At 38.9% G+C, this 16,671-nt stretch overlaps 1 protein-coding gene across 2 annotated transcripts in view; it reads left to right on the top strand.

Moving 5' to 3' along the window:
* The window catches only part of LOC137993484 (uncharacterized), a 39,052-nt gene extending 25,265 nt beyond the window's left edge, over positions 1-13,787 (top strand). For both annotated transcript variants that reach the window (XM_068839376.1, XM_068839377.1), the window contains 4 exons: positions 1,701-1,781; positions 4,335-4,970; positions 6,897-6,977; positions 8,169-13,787. In XM_068839376.1, coding sequence (XP_068695477.1) covers positions 1,701-1,781; positions 4,335-4,970; positions 6,897-6,977; positions 8,169-11,203 — 3,833 coding nt within the window. In that variant the 3' untranslated portion in view covers positions 11,204-13,787. The remainder of the gene's footprint in view (positions 1-1,700; positions 1,782-4,334; positions 4,971-6,896; positions 6,978-8,168) is intronic.
* Positions 13,788-16,671: the final 2,884 nt, after the last annotated feature.

Here is a 16,671-nt window from a genome sequence, read left to right on the forward strand (position 1 = left end):
TGGAAATACAATTTCACTTGAAATGGAAAAAACTGCCGGTAACTTTCAGAGTTTTCTGTCTGAAGAAATCACTTTTCCCTTGTCTTGATCAGTACACAATGACTTTATCAAGCAAGAGAAGACTGCACAATTATGAAGTCTATAAAATACCTTGTGTGTTATCAAAAAGTAGATTTGTATCCCACCCAACTTTATTGATACTTAGGTTATCCTGTCGGCCGACAGGTTTTCCGGGAGCTCTTCTTCACAATTACCCCTTATCCTTCAGTTAGGGTAAAGGTCAGGTGCAGTCCATCCGCAACCATTTTAGGCATGTAAACAATAACAGAACCACGCAAAGGCCTGTGGTTGAAAGAGGTTTATTAATTAAACGAAGCATTTTTCATGTACATATATTAATGAATGAATGATGGGCAATGATATACATCAATGAATGGATGACGGGCAACAAGCTCAAATTGAACAATGATAAGACAGTTGCTGATACTTCATGCTCAGCACAGACCGTCTCCATCTCTGGATTCTGTGTATGCAGGCACTGAGCTAATTAAAGCCTCTGAATCTGTTAGAAACATTGGAGTCTGGTTTGACAAAACACTACTCACAGATGAAGAAACATGTTAACTCTGTCTGCAAGACTGCCTTTTATCAACCTCGACATTTAGCTAAGGAGATTTAGATAAGGAGATTTTTATCTTACATTGTTTGTACCTATACATGCGTTTGTGACTTCTAGACTTGATTATTGTAATTTGCTACTGTCCTGTTTACCACAAAACCTCGTTCAAAAACTTCAATATGCACAGAACTCTGCTGCACGTTTATTTTCATTCACTCAGAAGACTGAACATATTACTCCGAGACTTAAAAAAACTCCACTGGTTGCCTGTTGCTGTTAGAGTAGAATTTAAGATCCTAGTACTAGTTTTATGGCATTCCCTGGCATTGTGCCACTCTATGTATCTGACAAGGATAAATAAATCCTTTTTGAGAGAGAAACGATTGTGGTACAGGTTTTGTTTCGGCTGGACTGTGTTGGTGACCTTAGTAGTTTCTCAAAAACAGCTACTCTAGGATACGGAGAATTTGGGGAGTTTATCCTAGTACAGGGTAGCAAAATTCTGCTGAACCAGCTTTGCTATAGGCTAAGGGTTCCAGGGTCCCAGCGGCACATCCCCTACCCAGAAATTTGTAAAGTACCACCCCCGGACCAGAAGATAAGGGTGCTTTTGATTGGGAAGTCCGGATTTAGATCTTAAAATCAGGATCTTCGGATTTCCAATCGAACACAAAAACTGAAAACGGATTTTGTGACAGATTTTGTTAATTGAAATCCTTACCCGACATGGATTTCCGATTAGTGAATCCATTATTATTGTCAAAGTCTTTAACATTTCTGCTGTTTTCATCATTCACGGACTCCCATTACTCTTTGTTGTGTGATGTCTGTAATTTTTGAGGATTTGCTTAATTTGTTTAATGCATCTTTAATAGCCTAGAGTAATATTTAGTTAAATAATCAATTTTCGTTTCAATTTTAGCAGGGTAGTTTTTGCAGTCTATGTCTTAAGGGCTTCTGTTTTGAAAAATATTTTCTAAATGTAAATAGACTTCGTTTGTATTTGATAGAGCCAATTAAATTATTGCTTTAGCTTGTTTTATTAATCTAACAACAGACCATGTTGATCATTTTATGATAGATCGTGTGCAGCCAGAAGCAAGCTGTGCTGATGTTGTTTTAGCAGCAGCTACAGGAAGCAGCACACACACTCATCATGAAGGTAACTTCCGTACTTTATACAGATCACTGAAATATGTCTTGAAGTTACTTAAGTGGAAAGTGATTTTTGCGTGATAAAACTAATCAAGAGAGGTTGTTCACAATAGTCAAACTCAAATTGACCACATGTAGCTGAAAAATCAGTTTTGGTCAAATTTTATCCAGATGTAGCCTGTAATTATTATATCTCTAAATGCAATGTATGGTTTTTAAAGTCGTGTGCATTTTTATTTTCAAGAAAATGCCAATTTAAAAATTCGACCCAAAATTCGCCGTGTTTTGCTGTGAAGTTAACAGTTTTAAAAATTAATTACTTTGCCATCAAATCTTGCCATGCCTGTAAGGTTATTTGTATCAGCTCAAAACCCCCTAAAAGCTGTTGTATGTTGTAGACCTTGACATCCTGTTGTATGATTTTAGGGAATTTGAAGCACATTTAGCACCCAAAGTACATGTAATTTGTTCAACTTTAACTCATTGATCCCTGGGAGTGAAACTTAACGGATTTCAGTCTGTCTAATGCCAGGCTATTTTATTTGTCGTCAGGGTGTTTCGTGGGGTACCTGGGAATGGTTTAACCGGTGAAAAACTCCATTAACGCCAGTGCCTACTAATTCAAAGGTGTTTTTGCCGTGGTTTATGATTATGCAGGAAATGTAGATTTTAACAATTGTTATTGAAATCCAAAGAGAAAATTGGGGGTAACCATGCATTTTTTAAAGATAATTGATGAATGGTATTTGTAAAAAGCTTTAAGACGAAATCCGGTAGAAAATCGAGCAATTTCAGTTTTTAGTGGACAAAAATCTGGTACCAGAATAATTTTAAGTATTTTACAGTCCTTTTTACGTTTCCTGAAAGCTAAAGATATAAATATTTGCCTGAAATAACACCGAGAACAATTTCCCATGGGAACGAGAAAAATTAAATTCAACGTTCAGAGAAATTGAGGTAATAGGTGAAATTTCATCATCAGTTTCATTTCACCAGTACTTTCAAGTGTTTCTTACGAAATTCAACAGTTGTTTTTGACGTTTGGTGCTGCTAGAAATGATTTTTTTGAGAAGATATTTAAAACAGTCGCACAGAAGTTTGCAGTACGATGTTTATAATGATGGTACTAGGTTTTTGTCCACTTGTTACTCGAACTTCTGTTGGATACCGTCTTAAAATGCAAAGCGATGTATGGCGTTCTTTCTCGAATTGAAGCTTAATTTTATATCATCATATATACTGTAACTGTAACTGTCATACCGAGTATACTGGTATATTTGCCCAAAGAAATTCTTACATCTTTTGAAAGCTTATCACTCAAAGAGTTACTGGTCAGGTGCAGATAATTCTTGTTTGAATTGGAGCTTTATTTGTTGCATGTTAAATGTGATGCAGTTTCAGGAGTAGCTTCTGTCAGGTAAAAATGGACCTCTTAAGGACGGTGCCTACTATTGTTATTGCGCATATGTTCTGCGCATCTCGAGATACTCGGGTTTCCTAATGGCGATGCTTACTAATAAAGTGATACTTTTGCGCGGTTTAAAACTATATGGAGAAAGTAGATCTTAGTTAGTACTCTTGGTATCCAAAAAGAAAATTGGGGTAACCATGAATTTTTGAGAGATAATTCTCTAGTCGTTGATGCAGCTCTTGATTGCCAATTAAGTCATGGGTGTTATTGGGCGACTGTCAGTTAAACCTTTGTGTCATTGGTTGTTAAGACTGTAAAACAGTGATTGGTGCATTTTGATGCATCTTAGTCGAATGTCTGTATTGCGTATTGTTAGAAAAGTAGGTCAGTCAGTTATTTTTATTAAAATAAATCTGTCAGTATGTTGTTTGCCTGTTGCTGCTGTTATTGATAGGTCAGTTGTAGGGAGTGCAGGAAGTTGTAGGCATTGGTTTATTGGTCTCCAATCTACATGTAACTTAGTAAACCACAGCTCTTTCCTGTGTAGTCCACTAGTAGTAAAATTTAGTACTGAGGGCTCTCTGTTGATGTCACTATTTTTTGTTAAATGTTTGTGTTCTGTCACCCTTGCTTTTAAACCTGTTGATCCTACAAAAATGATTGGACTAAATACGAAAAACACATTTAAGCTGCAGAAGCACATCACAGTTATGAAAATTACCTGAGCAGTAACAAAAGTACACCCCGAAACAGTTCAGCTTGAACACGATTTAAATGCAGGGATGGCGCAATAGTGAGAGCACTCGCCTCCCACCAATGTGGCCTGGGTTCGATTCCCGGACTCGGTGTCCCCAATTAGCGCTCCAGCGCTAGACGACTAGACACTTAAAGAAAGTTCCTTTTATCCATAAATTGTGGGTGGAAAACTACTCTATTACTGAGTTGTCTTGTTGTCTGGGATCGGAGCACAGGCCGTCAGTGGTGATGTGATCCCATAAGAGGTTAAATTTTCAAATGAAAGTAACAAATGTTATTTGTAGATAATCCTGAAGAATTAAGCAAACTCACCTTAAATAGGAGTTGTCATGGTGGGGACCCTTCACCTAACAAGAATAATGCCTCAGAGATCTTTTCTGACACTTGTTTTAGGTGCTGTTGATGGAAAAACTAAGTACACACTGCTCTGTTGCCTTCTGGTCAGGCTGGGCTCACAAGTGTTGAGGGATGTGTTTGACAGAATAATGCCTCCACAAAATCTTAGCAGTGACTTGAAACGTGAGCCTGTCCACTCTAAGCTCCAATCTCTTCGACGAGAGGGAATCCTCAATTCAGGGCAGTGGAGTAAAGTGTATTCAGTTAAACCCTCTTCAGTATCATCCACAGGCTTTGACCCTTCTCTGTTGATTGTGCTTCTGAGGACAATCTGTAACCTGAGTCCTCCATCATCTGGCTGGGATCTACCTCCTCATTCACTTGACACCAGCTGTGAGTCTGACATTGTACGGTTGAAGTATTGTGTGAATGCACTATCAGCCCATGCCGAAGAGGCCTCTGTTAGTGATGTAACGTTCTGTAAATACAGAGAACAGATCCAGAACACACTGGTAAGATTGGGTGGAGCTAAATATAAAGATGCCATTTGTGAACTTGAGAAACAAGAAATGGATCCATGGGATGAGGAACATTTCAAAGAACTTCTGAAGCAGTGGAAAGATGGTGACGACAGAATTAAGCACAAACTGAATGAGTGGGAGTCTATTATAATGGAGACTTCTGGAGACGCAGGTTGGTGTTAAGGAGCGGAAACTTAGGGTGCTTTTACAACAACTGGTATTTTGAAGGACTGATGTCTGCCCTCGAACGAAAAAAAATGTCAAAGTGAAGGGAATAATGTTAGTTTCTAGAAGGAAAAAGGCTCTTATGACTGATAAAATCAGTGGGGAGGGGAGAGGGAGAGAGAGAGAGAGAGAGAGAGAGATCCCGAAGATGCCATAAAAACTACTAAAATGGCCATGAACGACAGTACATACAACGTATTTCGATTCGTCATGCTCACTGGTTTCAAAAGCGCATTAGATCCTGGCGCATATGTCTATTTATAATCGCTGCTGGCCACAGAGGGTGGAAAATTACATCTACTCCTTGTTGTTAAGACCAATTTGACTGCTTTTTAATAAAAAAGAGTTTAAATACACCTATTGCTGTTCATTACGAGAAAATACGCATGTATGTGCGTAAAATGACAACCAGTAGCGCGAAGATACATTCATGAGCGAAAAAACACGAACATTTGCACGTAAGTCAGATTCAATAACGATTTTTGAATTTTTGCTAACATTCAATAACATTTTTAGGCATTCTTATGCGTCATTCGGCATAGAAAAGAGAAAAATATTCTTTCATTTGCGCTAACATTCAAGTCATTAACACCATCTTGAAAAGCAATAGACAATAGACAAACATCAAACTTTATAAACCATTCAATAACATTTTCATCACACTGTTTGAAATTCATAAGCATTTGTGGGCGGCGTTAGTGTGGAGAAGACAAATATCTCAATTGAACAATAAGAAATTTGCCAATTATTTTCTTATAAATTTCAGCTTACCCTTCAATAAATAACCTTTCTATTGTAAACACTTTGGCGGATAAGTATAAGTGTTAGAGGGAGCACTGGCCCACCGAAACCCTACGATTCCCGCCCCAAACACAGAGCTGAAAATGCTTCCGTCCTATTTGTACTGTAGTCCGTTTCTAAACATCGTGGAGCAAGCAATAAGTTGTCTGAAAGCAGCAATAAAGGCCGACATCTCGAGTCCGGAAAATCAAAGACATATGGATGACAGAGATGAGGCCAGAGCCCGACGAATTCCACTTGCGGAGTTTCGAACACAACAACTGCTTGAAGCTCTGCACAGAAATATGTATTGACAAGGTGATTTTACTCCTGGGAGATGTGATAATCGATAAGACAATACACTTATTCTTATTCACCTTCTAGATTTTTTTTCTCACTATTGAAATAACATCTGATTTACAAACCGGTGAATGATCGGATTTTGCCAAAATTAATGATCAAGTCTGTGAGAAGTATTTGTTGTTTTTACCAATAATGACCCTTTTCTGTTCCCAAAAAAAATTCAACAACCTGGAAGTAACGGTTGAATAACAAACTCAACAGTGACTTGACTTGACTTGACTTGACTTGACGAGTATGCGATTTGATCAGCTATAAATATCATTGGTGACAAATTACGGTAAGACGCCACTTCTGGCATTGTGGGATGAGTTGCCATGGCAACATTGTAATTTCGCATGTGACATTTTGAATTAACGTTGAAATTTTGCGGTTAAATTAAGTAGTAATTTGTCACCCACTGTTTCAATAATTGTTATTGTTAAAGTCTTAGATATTTCTGCCATTTTGATACACATCCACGGACTTGCTTTGCTCTCTGATGTGGGATGTCTGTGTTAATTTTCAGCACTTGTACTATTTTTGCGACTACATCTCTAAATTATAGTTAATTTTAGCTGATCAATTTCCTAATTTGGTCCATTCTCTTTTCAGTCAGCTATGTCTTAAAGAGTTCTTTTTTTCTGTCTAGTTTCTAAATGTTAATATATTTCTCTTTGACAGTGGCAATACAATTCTTGCTGTTGCTTTTGTATTAACCTAACAGCAGACTGTGTTGATTATTTTACAATAGATCCTGTGCATCCAGAAGCAAGCTGTGCTGATGTTCTTTCAGCAGCTGCAAGAACTATTACACGCAGTCAGCATGATCAAGGTAATAAACTCAAATCACTGAAAGGAAATGTCAGGCTACAACACAAGGCATGCAAACTCCTTTCGTCTTCCCTTATGTAGCTTTTTAACTCCCTCTCTATTGATATAATTGGCTCTCTATCTCTGGCATCCTTCAGAAAGAAACTTAAAAATTCTATTCCAGACATGCACTACTTTGTAATTATATCACAGATATAAAAACTTCATACTTTGTATCTTTGTTAAATTAACATCCATCTAAAGTTTCATGTTAGTGAACCTAAGCTTACAAGCCTTAATGGTTTTAATTAGGTTTCCGCACCATTTATTTTTTTCTGGCATCTATTTATAGTCTGCAAATCTCATATACAATGGCAAAAATAAAACAAACTAAGTAAGGTCTGGAAGTTGCTGAAGTGGATATGTGGTAGTTGAAACTAAGCATTAATTTTCATTCAGGAGATGTGTGTTAGTCCCCATTACTATTACAAATTACACTTAACGATAGGGAGAATATTATTTATTGTGTGTTTTTTGGAGTGGATACTTGATCTGTTAAAGCTTTTTTTCTGACGAAATGATATCTTGTGTTGAAAAGTAAAGAAGTATTTCACCATTTGACACATGTAGGTTTTGGAACCCGGATGCATGACACGCGCAAAGATCAGTCTCAAACTTATGTAAATGTTGATGTAAAAAAATGTAAATGCTTTCTTTATAGTGGAAGTTCACGTAGCTATCAAGTTAGCTTCCAGGCACTCCACTGTTAACAAGGTGAAAGAAACAATTCAAGCTTAACAGAAACATTATTAAGAACCCCAGCTGGCGGGAGGCAACCAGTTGGCTATTTACAAAGCGTGGTAGAGTTTATCCGGGACAACCGGAAACAAAGCCAAGCCAGAGGTCAGAATGGGATTTGAACCCGGAGCAGCCGCATGCAAACCCAACGCCCTAACCACTGGACCACACTGCCTCCCTAATGACATTAACTTTGCAGTGTGAAAAAATAATTTGCAGTACTATCCTACTACATTTTCGGGGAAAAATCTTGGTTTTGCGACAAAAAGTGACCATTTAAGTAACGTTTGTTTTTGAAATATTTCTAAATACGTGACCTTCCGTGGTGTCAAAATTAAGAACACAATAAGGTTTAGGTCAGAGCGGAAATTAATTCAAGCAACACCTTTTTTAACATTATTTTTGTCTTTTGCAGATTTACCATATTCTGCCAATATTATAGAAAGGATCCGTCAGCTCTATAATACTCGCGAAAAATCTGTTCTGCCTGTTCCATGGCTTGAAGACTTCAGCTTTCATCTAGATGATATCTTTACCAAGTTACAGATTGTGGGCAAGGAAAAGACAAGGGCAACATTGACTGATGAAATCACCAACATGACAGCTATATTTAAAGGACACAAAGATTGTAAAGAGCCACGGACTGTTTTAATTGAAGGAGACCCAGGCATGGGAAAGACGACCTATTGTCAAAAACTGGCATATGATTGGGCAATGAAACGCAAAGAATGGGACGAGTCTTTCCCTGAGATTGACGTTCTGTTGCTTTTGAGGTGTCGCGATGTGGAAACAGATATTTGGGAGGCCATTGATGACCAAATTCTTCCTTTTGATATTGACGAAGACACAAAGGAATGGCTCTTCGATTTCATTCGAGAAAATCAGTCCAAAGTTCTGTTAGTGCTTGATGGACTTGATGAAGTGGATTCCAGTAAATTTGACTTGTACAAGGACCTTCTGGAAAGTAGAGTCCTACCCAATTGCCGCATTGTTATCACATCACGCCACGAAGCTGGAAGGACAGTGAGGCGGTACTGTGACACCCTGTGGGAGATTAGTGGATTCACTTTTGACGATGCGCAGATATACATCCTTAAGTACTTTAAAGGCATGGAACACTTAGCAGAAGAACTATTTAAACAGCTGTTGAGTGATAGATCAGAGTTAATACAGTTGACTCGGAATCCTCTAAACACAGCTTTACTTTGCATCATTTGGGAAGATTTTAAGGGTGTACTTCCACCGGAAAAGACACAGCTGTACATAGAAATAGTTCGATGTGTTTTATTAAGATATGAAAAGAAAATTGGATCATCGAATGGCGGTAATGTGGACCTACTGGATGTTTACAAGGATGACCTGGTGCAGTTGGGATGCATGGCGTTGCAGTCTTTACGTAAAGGAGAGTTATATTTCGACGAGAATAAATTGAAAGGCAGTTCCAGTAATTTGATCAAGTTTGGATTTCTGTCGATCCAGACCGGTGGCAGCAAGAGGAAACGTTCCTTGCGCTTTGGCTTTCTGCACAAGAGCTTTCAAGAGTTCTTTGCTGGCTTTTATCTTGCTTATGAGATCCTTGATGGAGACAGAGATTGTAAATCAGTAGTGATTGATGAAAGGAACATAAATGAAGCGAAACAAGTGTTTTTATTCATGAGTGGTATTTTGTCTGCAACATCTGAAGAGATGACAGTGTCATTGGTAAAAAGCATGGCAGAGCTTGCAAGATCGCTCGATGATTTAAATTTCGTATTTTCTTGTATATTGGAATGCAAATGTCATGGAGAGAACCTTCAGTCTAAGTTACTTCAGACCTTGGAACAGAACTTTCTTGTTAAACATCTAGCTATATATATTGGAGTGACTGCTGTGAATCTTTTCTGTGAATTTCTTAAGGTCAACACACGCTTGACTACTTTGCATTTGCAATTCGACAAAATTGGTGCCGCTGGCTGTGAATTCCTTTCTAAGGCTCTCAAAGTCAACAGATGCTTGACTACTTTGGATTTGCCGGGAAACAAAGTTGGTTCCGCTGGTGCTGAATTCCTTTCTGAGGCACTCAAAGTCAACACATGCTTGACTACGTTGAATTTGAGCTTCAACCAAGTTGGTGACACTAGCGCTGAATCCCTTTCTGAGGCTCTCAAAGTCAACACATGCTTGACTAATTTGAATGTGAGCCGCAACGAAGTTGGTGCCGCTGGCGCTGAATCCCTTTCTGAGGCTCTCAAAGTCAACACATGCTTGACTACGTTGAATTTGAGCTTCAACCAAGTTGGTGACGCTGGCGCTGAATCCCTTTCTGAGGCTCTCAAAGTCAACACATGCTTGACTAATTTGAATGTGAGCCGCAACGAAGTTGGTGCCGCTGGTGCTGAATCCCTTTCTGAGGCTCTCAAAGTCAACACATGCTTGACTACGTTGGATTTGAGCAACAACAAAGTTATTGCCGCTGGCGCTCAATCCCTTTCTGAGGCTCTCAAAGTCAACACATGCTTGACTAATTTGAATGTGAGCCGCAACGAAGTTGGTGCCGCTGGCGCTGAATCCCTTTGTGAGGCTCTCAAAGTCAACGGATGCTTGACTACTTTGGATTTGAGCAACAACGAAGTTGGTGCCGCTGGCGCTGAATCCCTTTCTGAGGCTCTCAAAGTCAACACATGTTTGACTACGTTGAATTTGAGCATCAACCAAGTTGGTGCCGCTGGTGCTGAATCCCTTTCTGAGGCTCTCAAAGTCAACACATGCTTGACTAATTTGAATGTGAGCCGCAACCAAGTTGGTGACGCTGGCGCTGAATCCCTTTGTGAGGCTCTCAAAGTCAATACATGCTTGACTAATTTGAATGTGAGCCGCAACGAAGTTGGTGCCGCTGGCGCTGAATCCCTATCTGAGGCTCTCAAAGTCAACACATGCTTGAGTACGTTGAATTTGAGCTTCAACCAAGTTGGCGACGCTGGCGCTGAATTCCTTTCTGAGGCTCTCAAAGTCAACACATGCTTGACTAATTTGAATGTGAGCCGCAACGAAGTTGGTGCCGCTGGCGCTGAATCCCTTTCTGAGGCTCTCAAAGTCAACACATGCTTGACTACGTTGAATTTGAGCTTCAACCAAGTTGGTGATGCTGGCGCTGAATCCCTTTCTGAGGCTCTCAAAGTCAACACATGCTTGACTAATTTGAATGTGACCCGCAACGAAGTTGGTGCCGCTTGCGCTGAATCCCTTTCTGAGGCTCTCAAAGTCAACACATGCTTGACTACGTTGAATTTGAGCTTCAACCAAGTTGGTGACGCTGGCGCTGAATCCCTTTCTGAGGCTCTCAAAGTCAACACATGCTTGACTGCCTTGGATTTGAAAGGCAGCGAAGTTGGTCCCGCTGGCGCTGAATCCCTTTCTGAGGCTCTCAAAGTCAACACATGTTTGAGTACTTTGAATTTGGATGAGCGCTAAATCCCTTTCTAAGGCTCTCAAGGTCAACACATGCTGGAGTTAGTTGGAATTGGTTTGGGATGAGTTCGATTGACCGTATTCCAGAATAGGAGTAGTTATATTTCAAACACGAATTCAAGTGTTTCATTGCGATTTCAAACAACGAGAAAACTATTGAAACACGAGGGCCTCCGGGCTTGAGTGTTTTATTGTTTTCGAGTTGTTTGTCATCGCAATGAAACACGCAGAATGAGTGTTTGGAATAACTTCTCAAACGAATGAAATGGAATCAATTGTTTTTCCTGGTATTTGCGCACTCTGGAATGCACTGCTTACCATGATTAATGAATATGCAGATTAGGAGTGTTTCAAATTTGTTGAAACACTGCCAGCAGTGTTTCAACAAATTTCAAACACTGCTTGCAGTGCCATAAGGGTTTCACTGGGTATCCAAACCACTGCACCTGACCAAATGCAATAATCCTATTGGCTTACAGCCTTATGAATAATTAATGAGTTTGAGAACATGGAATCAAAGTTAGAAATCCTTCGTTTTTGCGGAGATTCACAATAAATTTGTGAAACACCTGTTAAAATGCCTTGTTGCTTCAAAACCATTTTAAATCATCACTCCACATACTCTTATTCCGGAATAGGGTCAATCGAACGTACCCTTGGATTTTAATCAATTATTCTCCCAGAGTCGGGTGCCAAATTCCTTTCTAAGGCTCTATATGGCGTATCAAGCGCAGCAAAGGTATTAGGGGTGTCCGGCTTATCAAGCGTATCCAGCGTTTCAGGCGTAACCGTGATACGCAGAACAACCAAAGTTACAACTGGGGTCGGCAGTTCCAACCACACCGGTACTTTCTTCTCTCAGTTTCCTTTTGTTATATCGTAATTGTGTGACTTTGGTTAGAATTTGCAGAAATTAGGCTAAAGGACTTGAAGCAAAGCGATTTGATTTGGAAAAGTAAATTAAATCGGTAACAACATCACGGTTATACTTACATGTGATTTTGCTGTGTGTATAAATTTTACATTCAAGTTCAAGTTTTCAAGTTTTATTTATTTACAGCAAACAGTTAAAGTTATTACTGGGCTGGCTTGCAAATAGCGAAAAGCTAATCGTAGCAAGCCAGACTGTACACAGAATTATTTAGACAATTTTTTAAAAAGAAGTGAATGGTTATTATATACAACAACAACAACATGTAAGCATTACTCTTCGTCCTTTCTTATATTTAGAAAGTAGAAGAATTTAGGAGAAAAGGAGAAGAAAGCATTCTAGGTAAAAGATCAATATGTAAAGAAGAAAACTACAGACTAAACTTAAGTTCAGTAAGAAATGTAATTTTTCATCTTGTTAATTAAAGTATCTATGTCGGCATAGGAGTTTTCAGTTTCTAGAATTTCAATTAGTTTTGTTCTAATAGTTTTTTAAAAACAATTTCTGAATACGTTTTTGAGACTAGTTGGTATCCCATTCCAGATTTTAACAGCAACACGTGAAAAGGCCTTACTTTGAACGTTAAGTGCCGATTGTTTGGTAAAAAAATGCTCACATGTCGATGAGCGTGTGCTGTAAGAATGAACACTAGTAATTTTAGAAAAGAAATTCGAAATTTTAATCGGTGCAAAATTGGTGTTGGTGTCATACATCAAATTAACAATTTTCTCATAATTAGGGATTTGAGCAGTAGAAGTTCTCCTTTCAAGAAAAGAGGTATTGCATGCTCCCTTGTTTGAGCATAATGATTAACACGGAGTGCACGTTTTTGAAGGACAAGAAGTTAAACCATACGTCATATAAGGTACAATGAGGCACTTGTAAATATTAAGAATGTGATTGGGAACAATATGTCTTAACTTCGCAATTAAACCGACAGTTTTGCTTATTTTGGTTGTGAGGGTATGAATATGGTCTTCCCAACTTAGATTTTCATCAATCAATAACCTAAGAAATTGAATGCAGTTCTTATGTTCAAGAATAACATTCTTATTTTCTTCATTCTCAAAAATAATAATCTGGGGCAGGTAATTAAGCTGTTTTTGGTGTGGGCAAAAAATAACAGTTTTTTTCTTTATATTAAGTGTAAGTTTATTTGAGCTTAGGGGCGACCATTTAACTCTTGAGGGGAGGGGGGGGGGGGGTTTTTCCCGCCTAAATGCTCTGCAGGATATTTTTTTCGTCTCCTCATTTCTCTGCAGGATTTTTTTTTCTTCAAAAAAGTGTCGTGTTTACATTTACAGAATGTATTTACATTTACATTGTGGTTATTGCAGTAATAGTTCTAATATGGAGCTGCAAAGCCTTAAAATAAGCTATACAAAATCATTGTTGTATAGCTACATGTCTTCGGAACGTCATTCTTTAGAATCATTTAATATTACCAAATAACAATATTCTCATGTTATAAAGTGATGCTCCATAGTTAGATTTGAAAATGTTTAGCTTCTTAATTTTAAAAAATAGCAAAAAGCAGTTCAGAAATGCTCATAGCATGGTAATTACTGCTACAATCATTAGTCACAATTGAAAAGTGGACTGAAATCTCCAAAACAAATGTGAAAGCAGAATTAAAGTTAGTTGATCATGGTCTAATTTGTTATATGTGTTATATTATATAAGACATTGCAAGAACCTTATTTTTCGATAGAAAGTAAAATGAACAAAAGTTAGGTTAACTAGGTTAGCCAATGTGTAATTTAGCTAACCTTAATAGCTTGCATGACTCCTACGACTTGGAGCCATGTGAACCAAGCAAGCTAGAAATCCCTTATCCCATTATAAGGGCAAACCACAAATACCTAAGCTAACTGTAGGCCAACCGGTGTGACGTTTAGGCTAACCAGAGTGTTATTTAGGCCAATCAATGTGTTATTTTAATAGGCTAACCAGAGTGGCTCGGAATGGTTGCAATTTTGCTGGGATTTTGTAAAATGCCCCATCTTGACGGGTAGGCAAGGCGGTCAGAAATTAGTGTTTGTATGGGAATGGGAATCCGATAGCAAATAACTTCTTCCAAAATTGAATTTTACACAATTTGTGAATCAAAAGGTTAAAATACTAGGTAGAAGATTGTATTCACCAAGTCTTCCGAAGTCTTCCGAAGTCTTTCGAAGACGTATAAACGCGAGCTCGCTCCCAGTGCTTTTCACTTCAAAAATCAGCGATCGAGAGGAAGGTATTGTCATTTATTTATTTTACACATGGTTTTCGTTCCATACATGGGTCTGAGTTAACATATTTTTGGAAATTATGTTAAGCAAGACGGCAACAACTCACATTTTCCAATCAGGCGTGAGAAATTGGCCCACAAGCGTGAGCCGGCGTGAGATCGAAGTTTTTCAACCCGCAGGCGTGAGACTCACGCCTAAGGCGTGAGAGTTGGCAGGTATAAAGAAAGTATTTGCATACAAAATCCGTTTGCGTTCAAATCCCAGAGGATTAGCTTGATACACCATCATGGTCGCCATTCCTTTGTTTTGGAACAATAACATGGCCGCTGTGACGTCATGTGAAAACGCTCTATAGGTCTTATACCCAAGGTAATCCCTCGAAAGTTATTTTTAGACATGGTGCCCGGTTCTTCCGAGGATTTTACTCGCGCGATGCATGGACTGCCTAAGCAATTTTCTCGAAAACTACCTGACAGAAATGTTTTCTGCACTCTCAGCTGTCTTTTTGTTCGGCTGGGCCTTCGTTTGCTTTGTGCTCTTTGGCTGTTCATTATTTTGCCGTTTATTCGGTTTTTAGGAATTTAATAAGCAAACCTCAACGGTAACGGCAACGAGTACAGGGTTCGTACGGGTCATGGAAAACCTGGAAAGTCATGGAATTGAAGTATTTCAGTTTCCAGGCCTGGAAAGTCATGGAATTTAATTGTCGGTCATGGAAAGTCATGGAAAATTATAGTTACGTGTGGTTATCGTAAATTATTGCAGAAGTGGAAGCAAGGACAAAATAAAATGCAGGCGAGTTATGTCAGAAAATACCCCCAAAATCAAGGACGATTTTGACAATTTTCGAAACTGGCAGTTAAACTTTAGGTCATGGAAAACTGCAAAAAGTCATGGAAAAGGTCATGGAATGTCATGAAATTTGAAAAACTCTTAAGAGTACGAACCCTGGAGTACAGTGCCTGTGTAGGCAAGGGTTATAATTCTGATCATTTCATTGCCGTTCTTTACTAAACAACAACGTGAAATGACCACATTCTGCATCCCCGTCTAAGCCCCGCTCAAGTTCCCCGCTCCCCGACACTTGCGCCTAATTCTGCCGGTCGAAAACCCCGCGTACCGTGGCAAAAGTGACGGTCCAAAACCGCTGAATTCCCCGGCTAATGCCCCGCATTCCCTGGGTATGGGGGTGCGGGGCTTTCCACTGACTAGTGCATTAAGCTAACTATAGGCTAACCGGTGTGACGTTTAGGCTAACCAGAGTGTTATTTAGGCCAATCAATGTGTTATTTTAATAGGCTAACCATAGTGGCTCGCTGTCTTGCAGATTATCCGGAATGGTTGCAATTTTGCTGGGATTTTGTAAAACCCCCCAGGAATAGGCCTTATCACGGTTTTCGACGCCATCTTGACGGGTAGGCAAAGCAGTCAGAAATTACAGTGTGTATGGGAATCCGATAGCAAATAACTTCTTCCAAAATTGAATTTTACACAATTTGTGAATCAAAACGTTAAAATACTAGGGAGAAGATTGTATTCACCAAGTTTGAAGGATGTAGCTTTCCTATAAGTCGCTGAGGTAATTGTTTTAAATTTTCCATACATTTGTCCTTAAACTTTTTTCCCGCGAACCGCGTCTAGACGTTTGTCTACCCAGCCAAATTTACAGACGAATGTGTGGAAAATTCAAAAAAATAACTGAGCGTCTTCTAGCCAAGCTACATCCTTCAAACTTGGTGAATACAATCTTCTACCTAGTATTTTAACGTTGCGATTCTTTTGGAAGTGTTCAAAATCGGCGGGAAGTCTTGTATCTGGACAAAATGAGAGTAGCATGAGAAATACCAGAACAGATCTGACAGTGACAAATGACAAAACCAATTTTATATTTAAAAATGGATGGAATTACTTTGTGAAACAGTAAACCATCTACAAGTGTGGATTTTTGCCTACACAAAAGCAATGGTCAACCTCAATGGTAGGACGGATGCAAGCTTTGCGTATAACCAGCACATTTCTTGTCGACGAACGAAAAGAAACCCGGACTCTCATAGGCGCCCCAAGCTCACAACGAGATTTTGCAATGCGTAACTATTATGTAGTAAGAGAGTTTAGCGGTGAAAAGAGTTAAAAATTAAGTTAAGTTGAAAAACTGAACGTCTTTCTCTCGCATTAAACTTTCCCTAACTCAGATATGTTGTTCACTTTTGTTTTGTGTCGATTCATTAGCCATTGCTGATATAGTGGATCAGTACTCGTTAATTTATACACTCTCAAGCGAAGGTTTGTTTTAGGTGCTTTGCTTT

The sequence above is a fragment of the Montipora foliosa genome, chromosome 2, assembly GCF_036669935.1.
Source record: "Montipora foliosa isolate CH-2021 chromosome 2, ASM3666993v2, whole genome shotgun sequence".
Taxonomy (NCBI): domain Eukaryota; kingdom Metazoa; phylum Cnidaria; class Anthozoa; order Scleractinia; family Acroporidae; genus Montipora; species Montipora foliosa.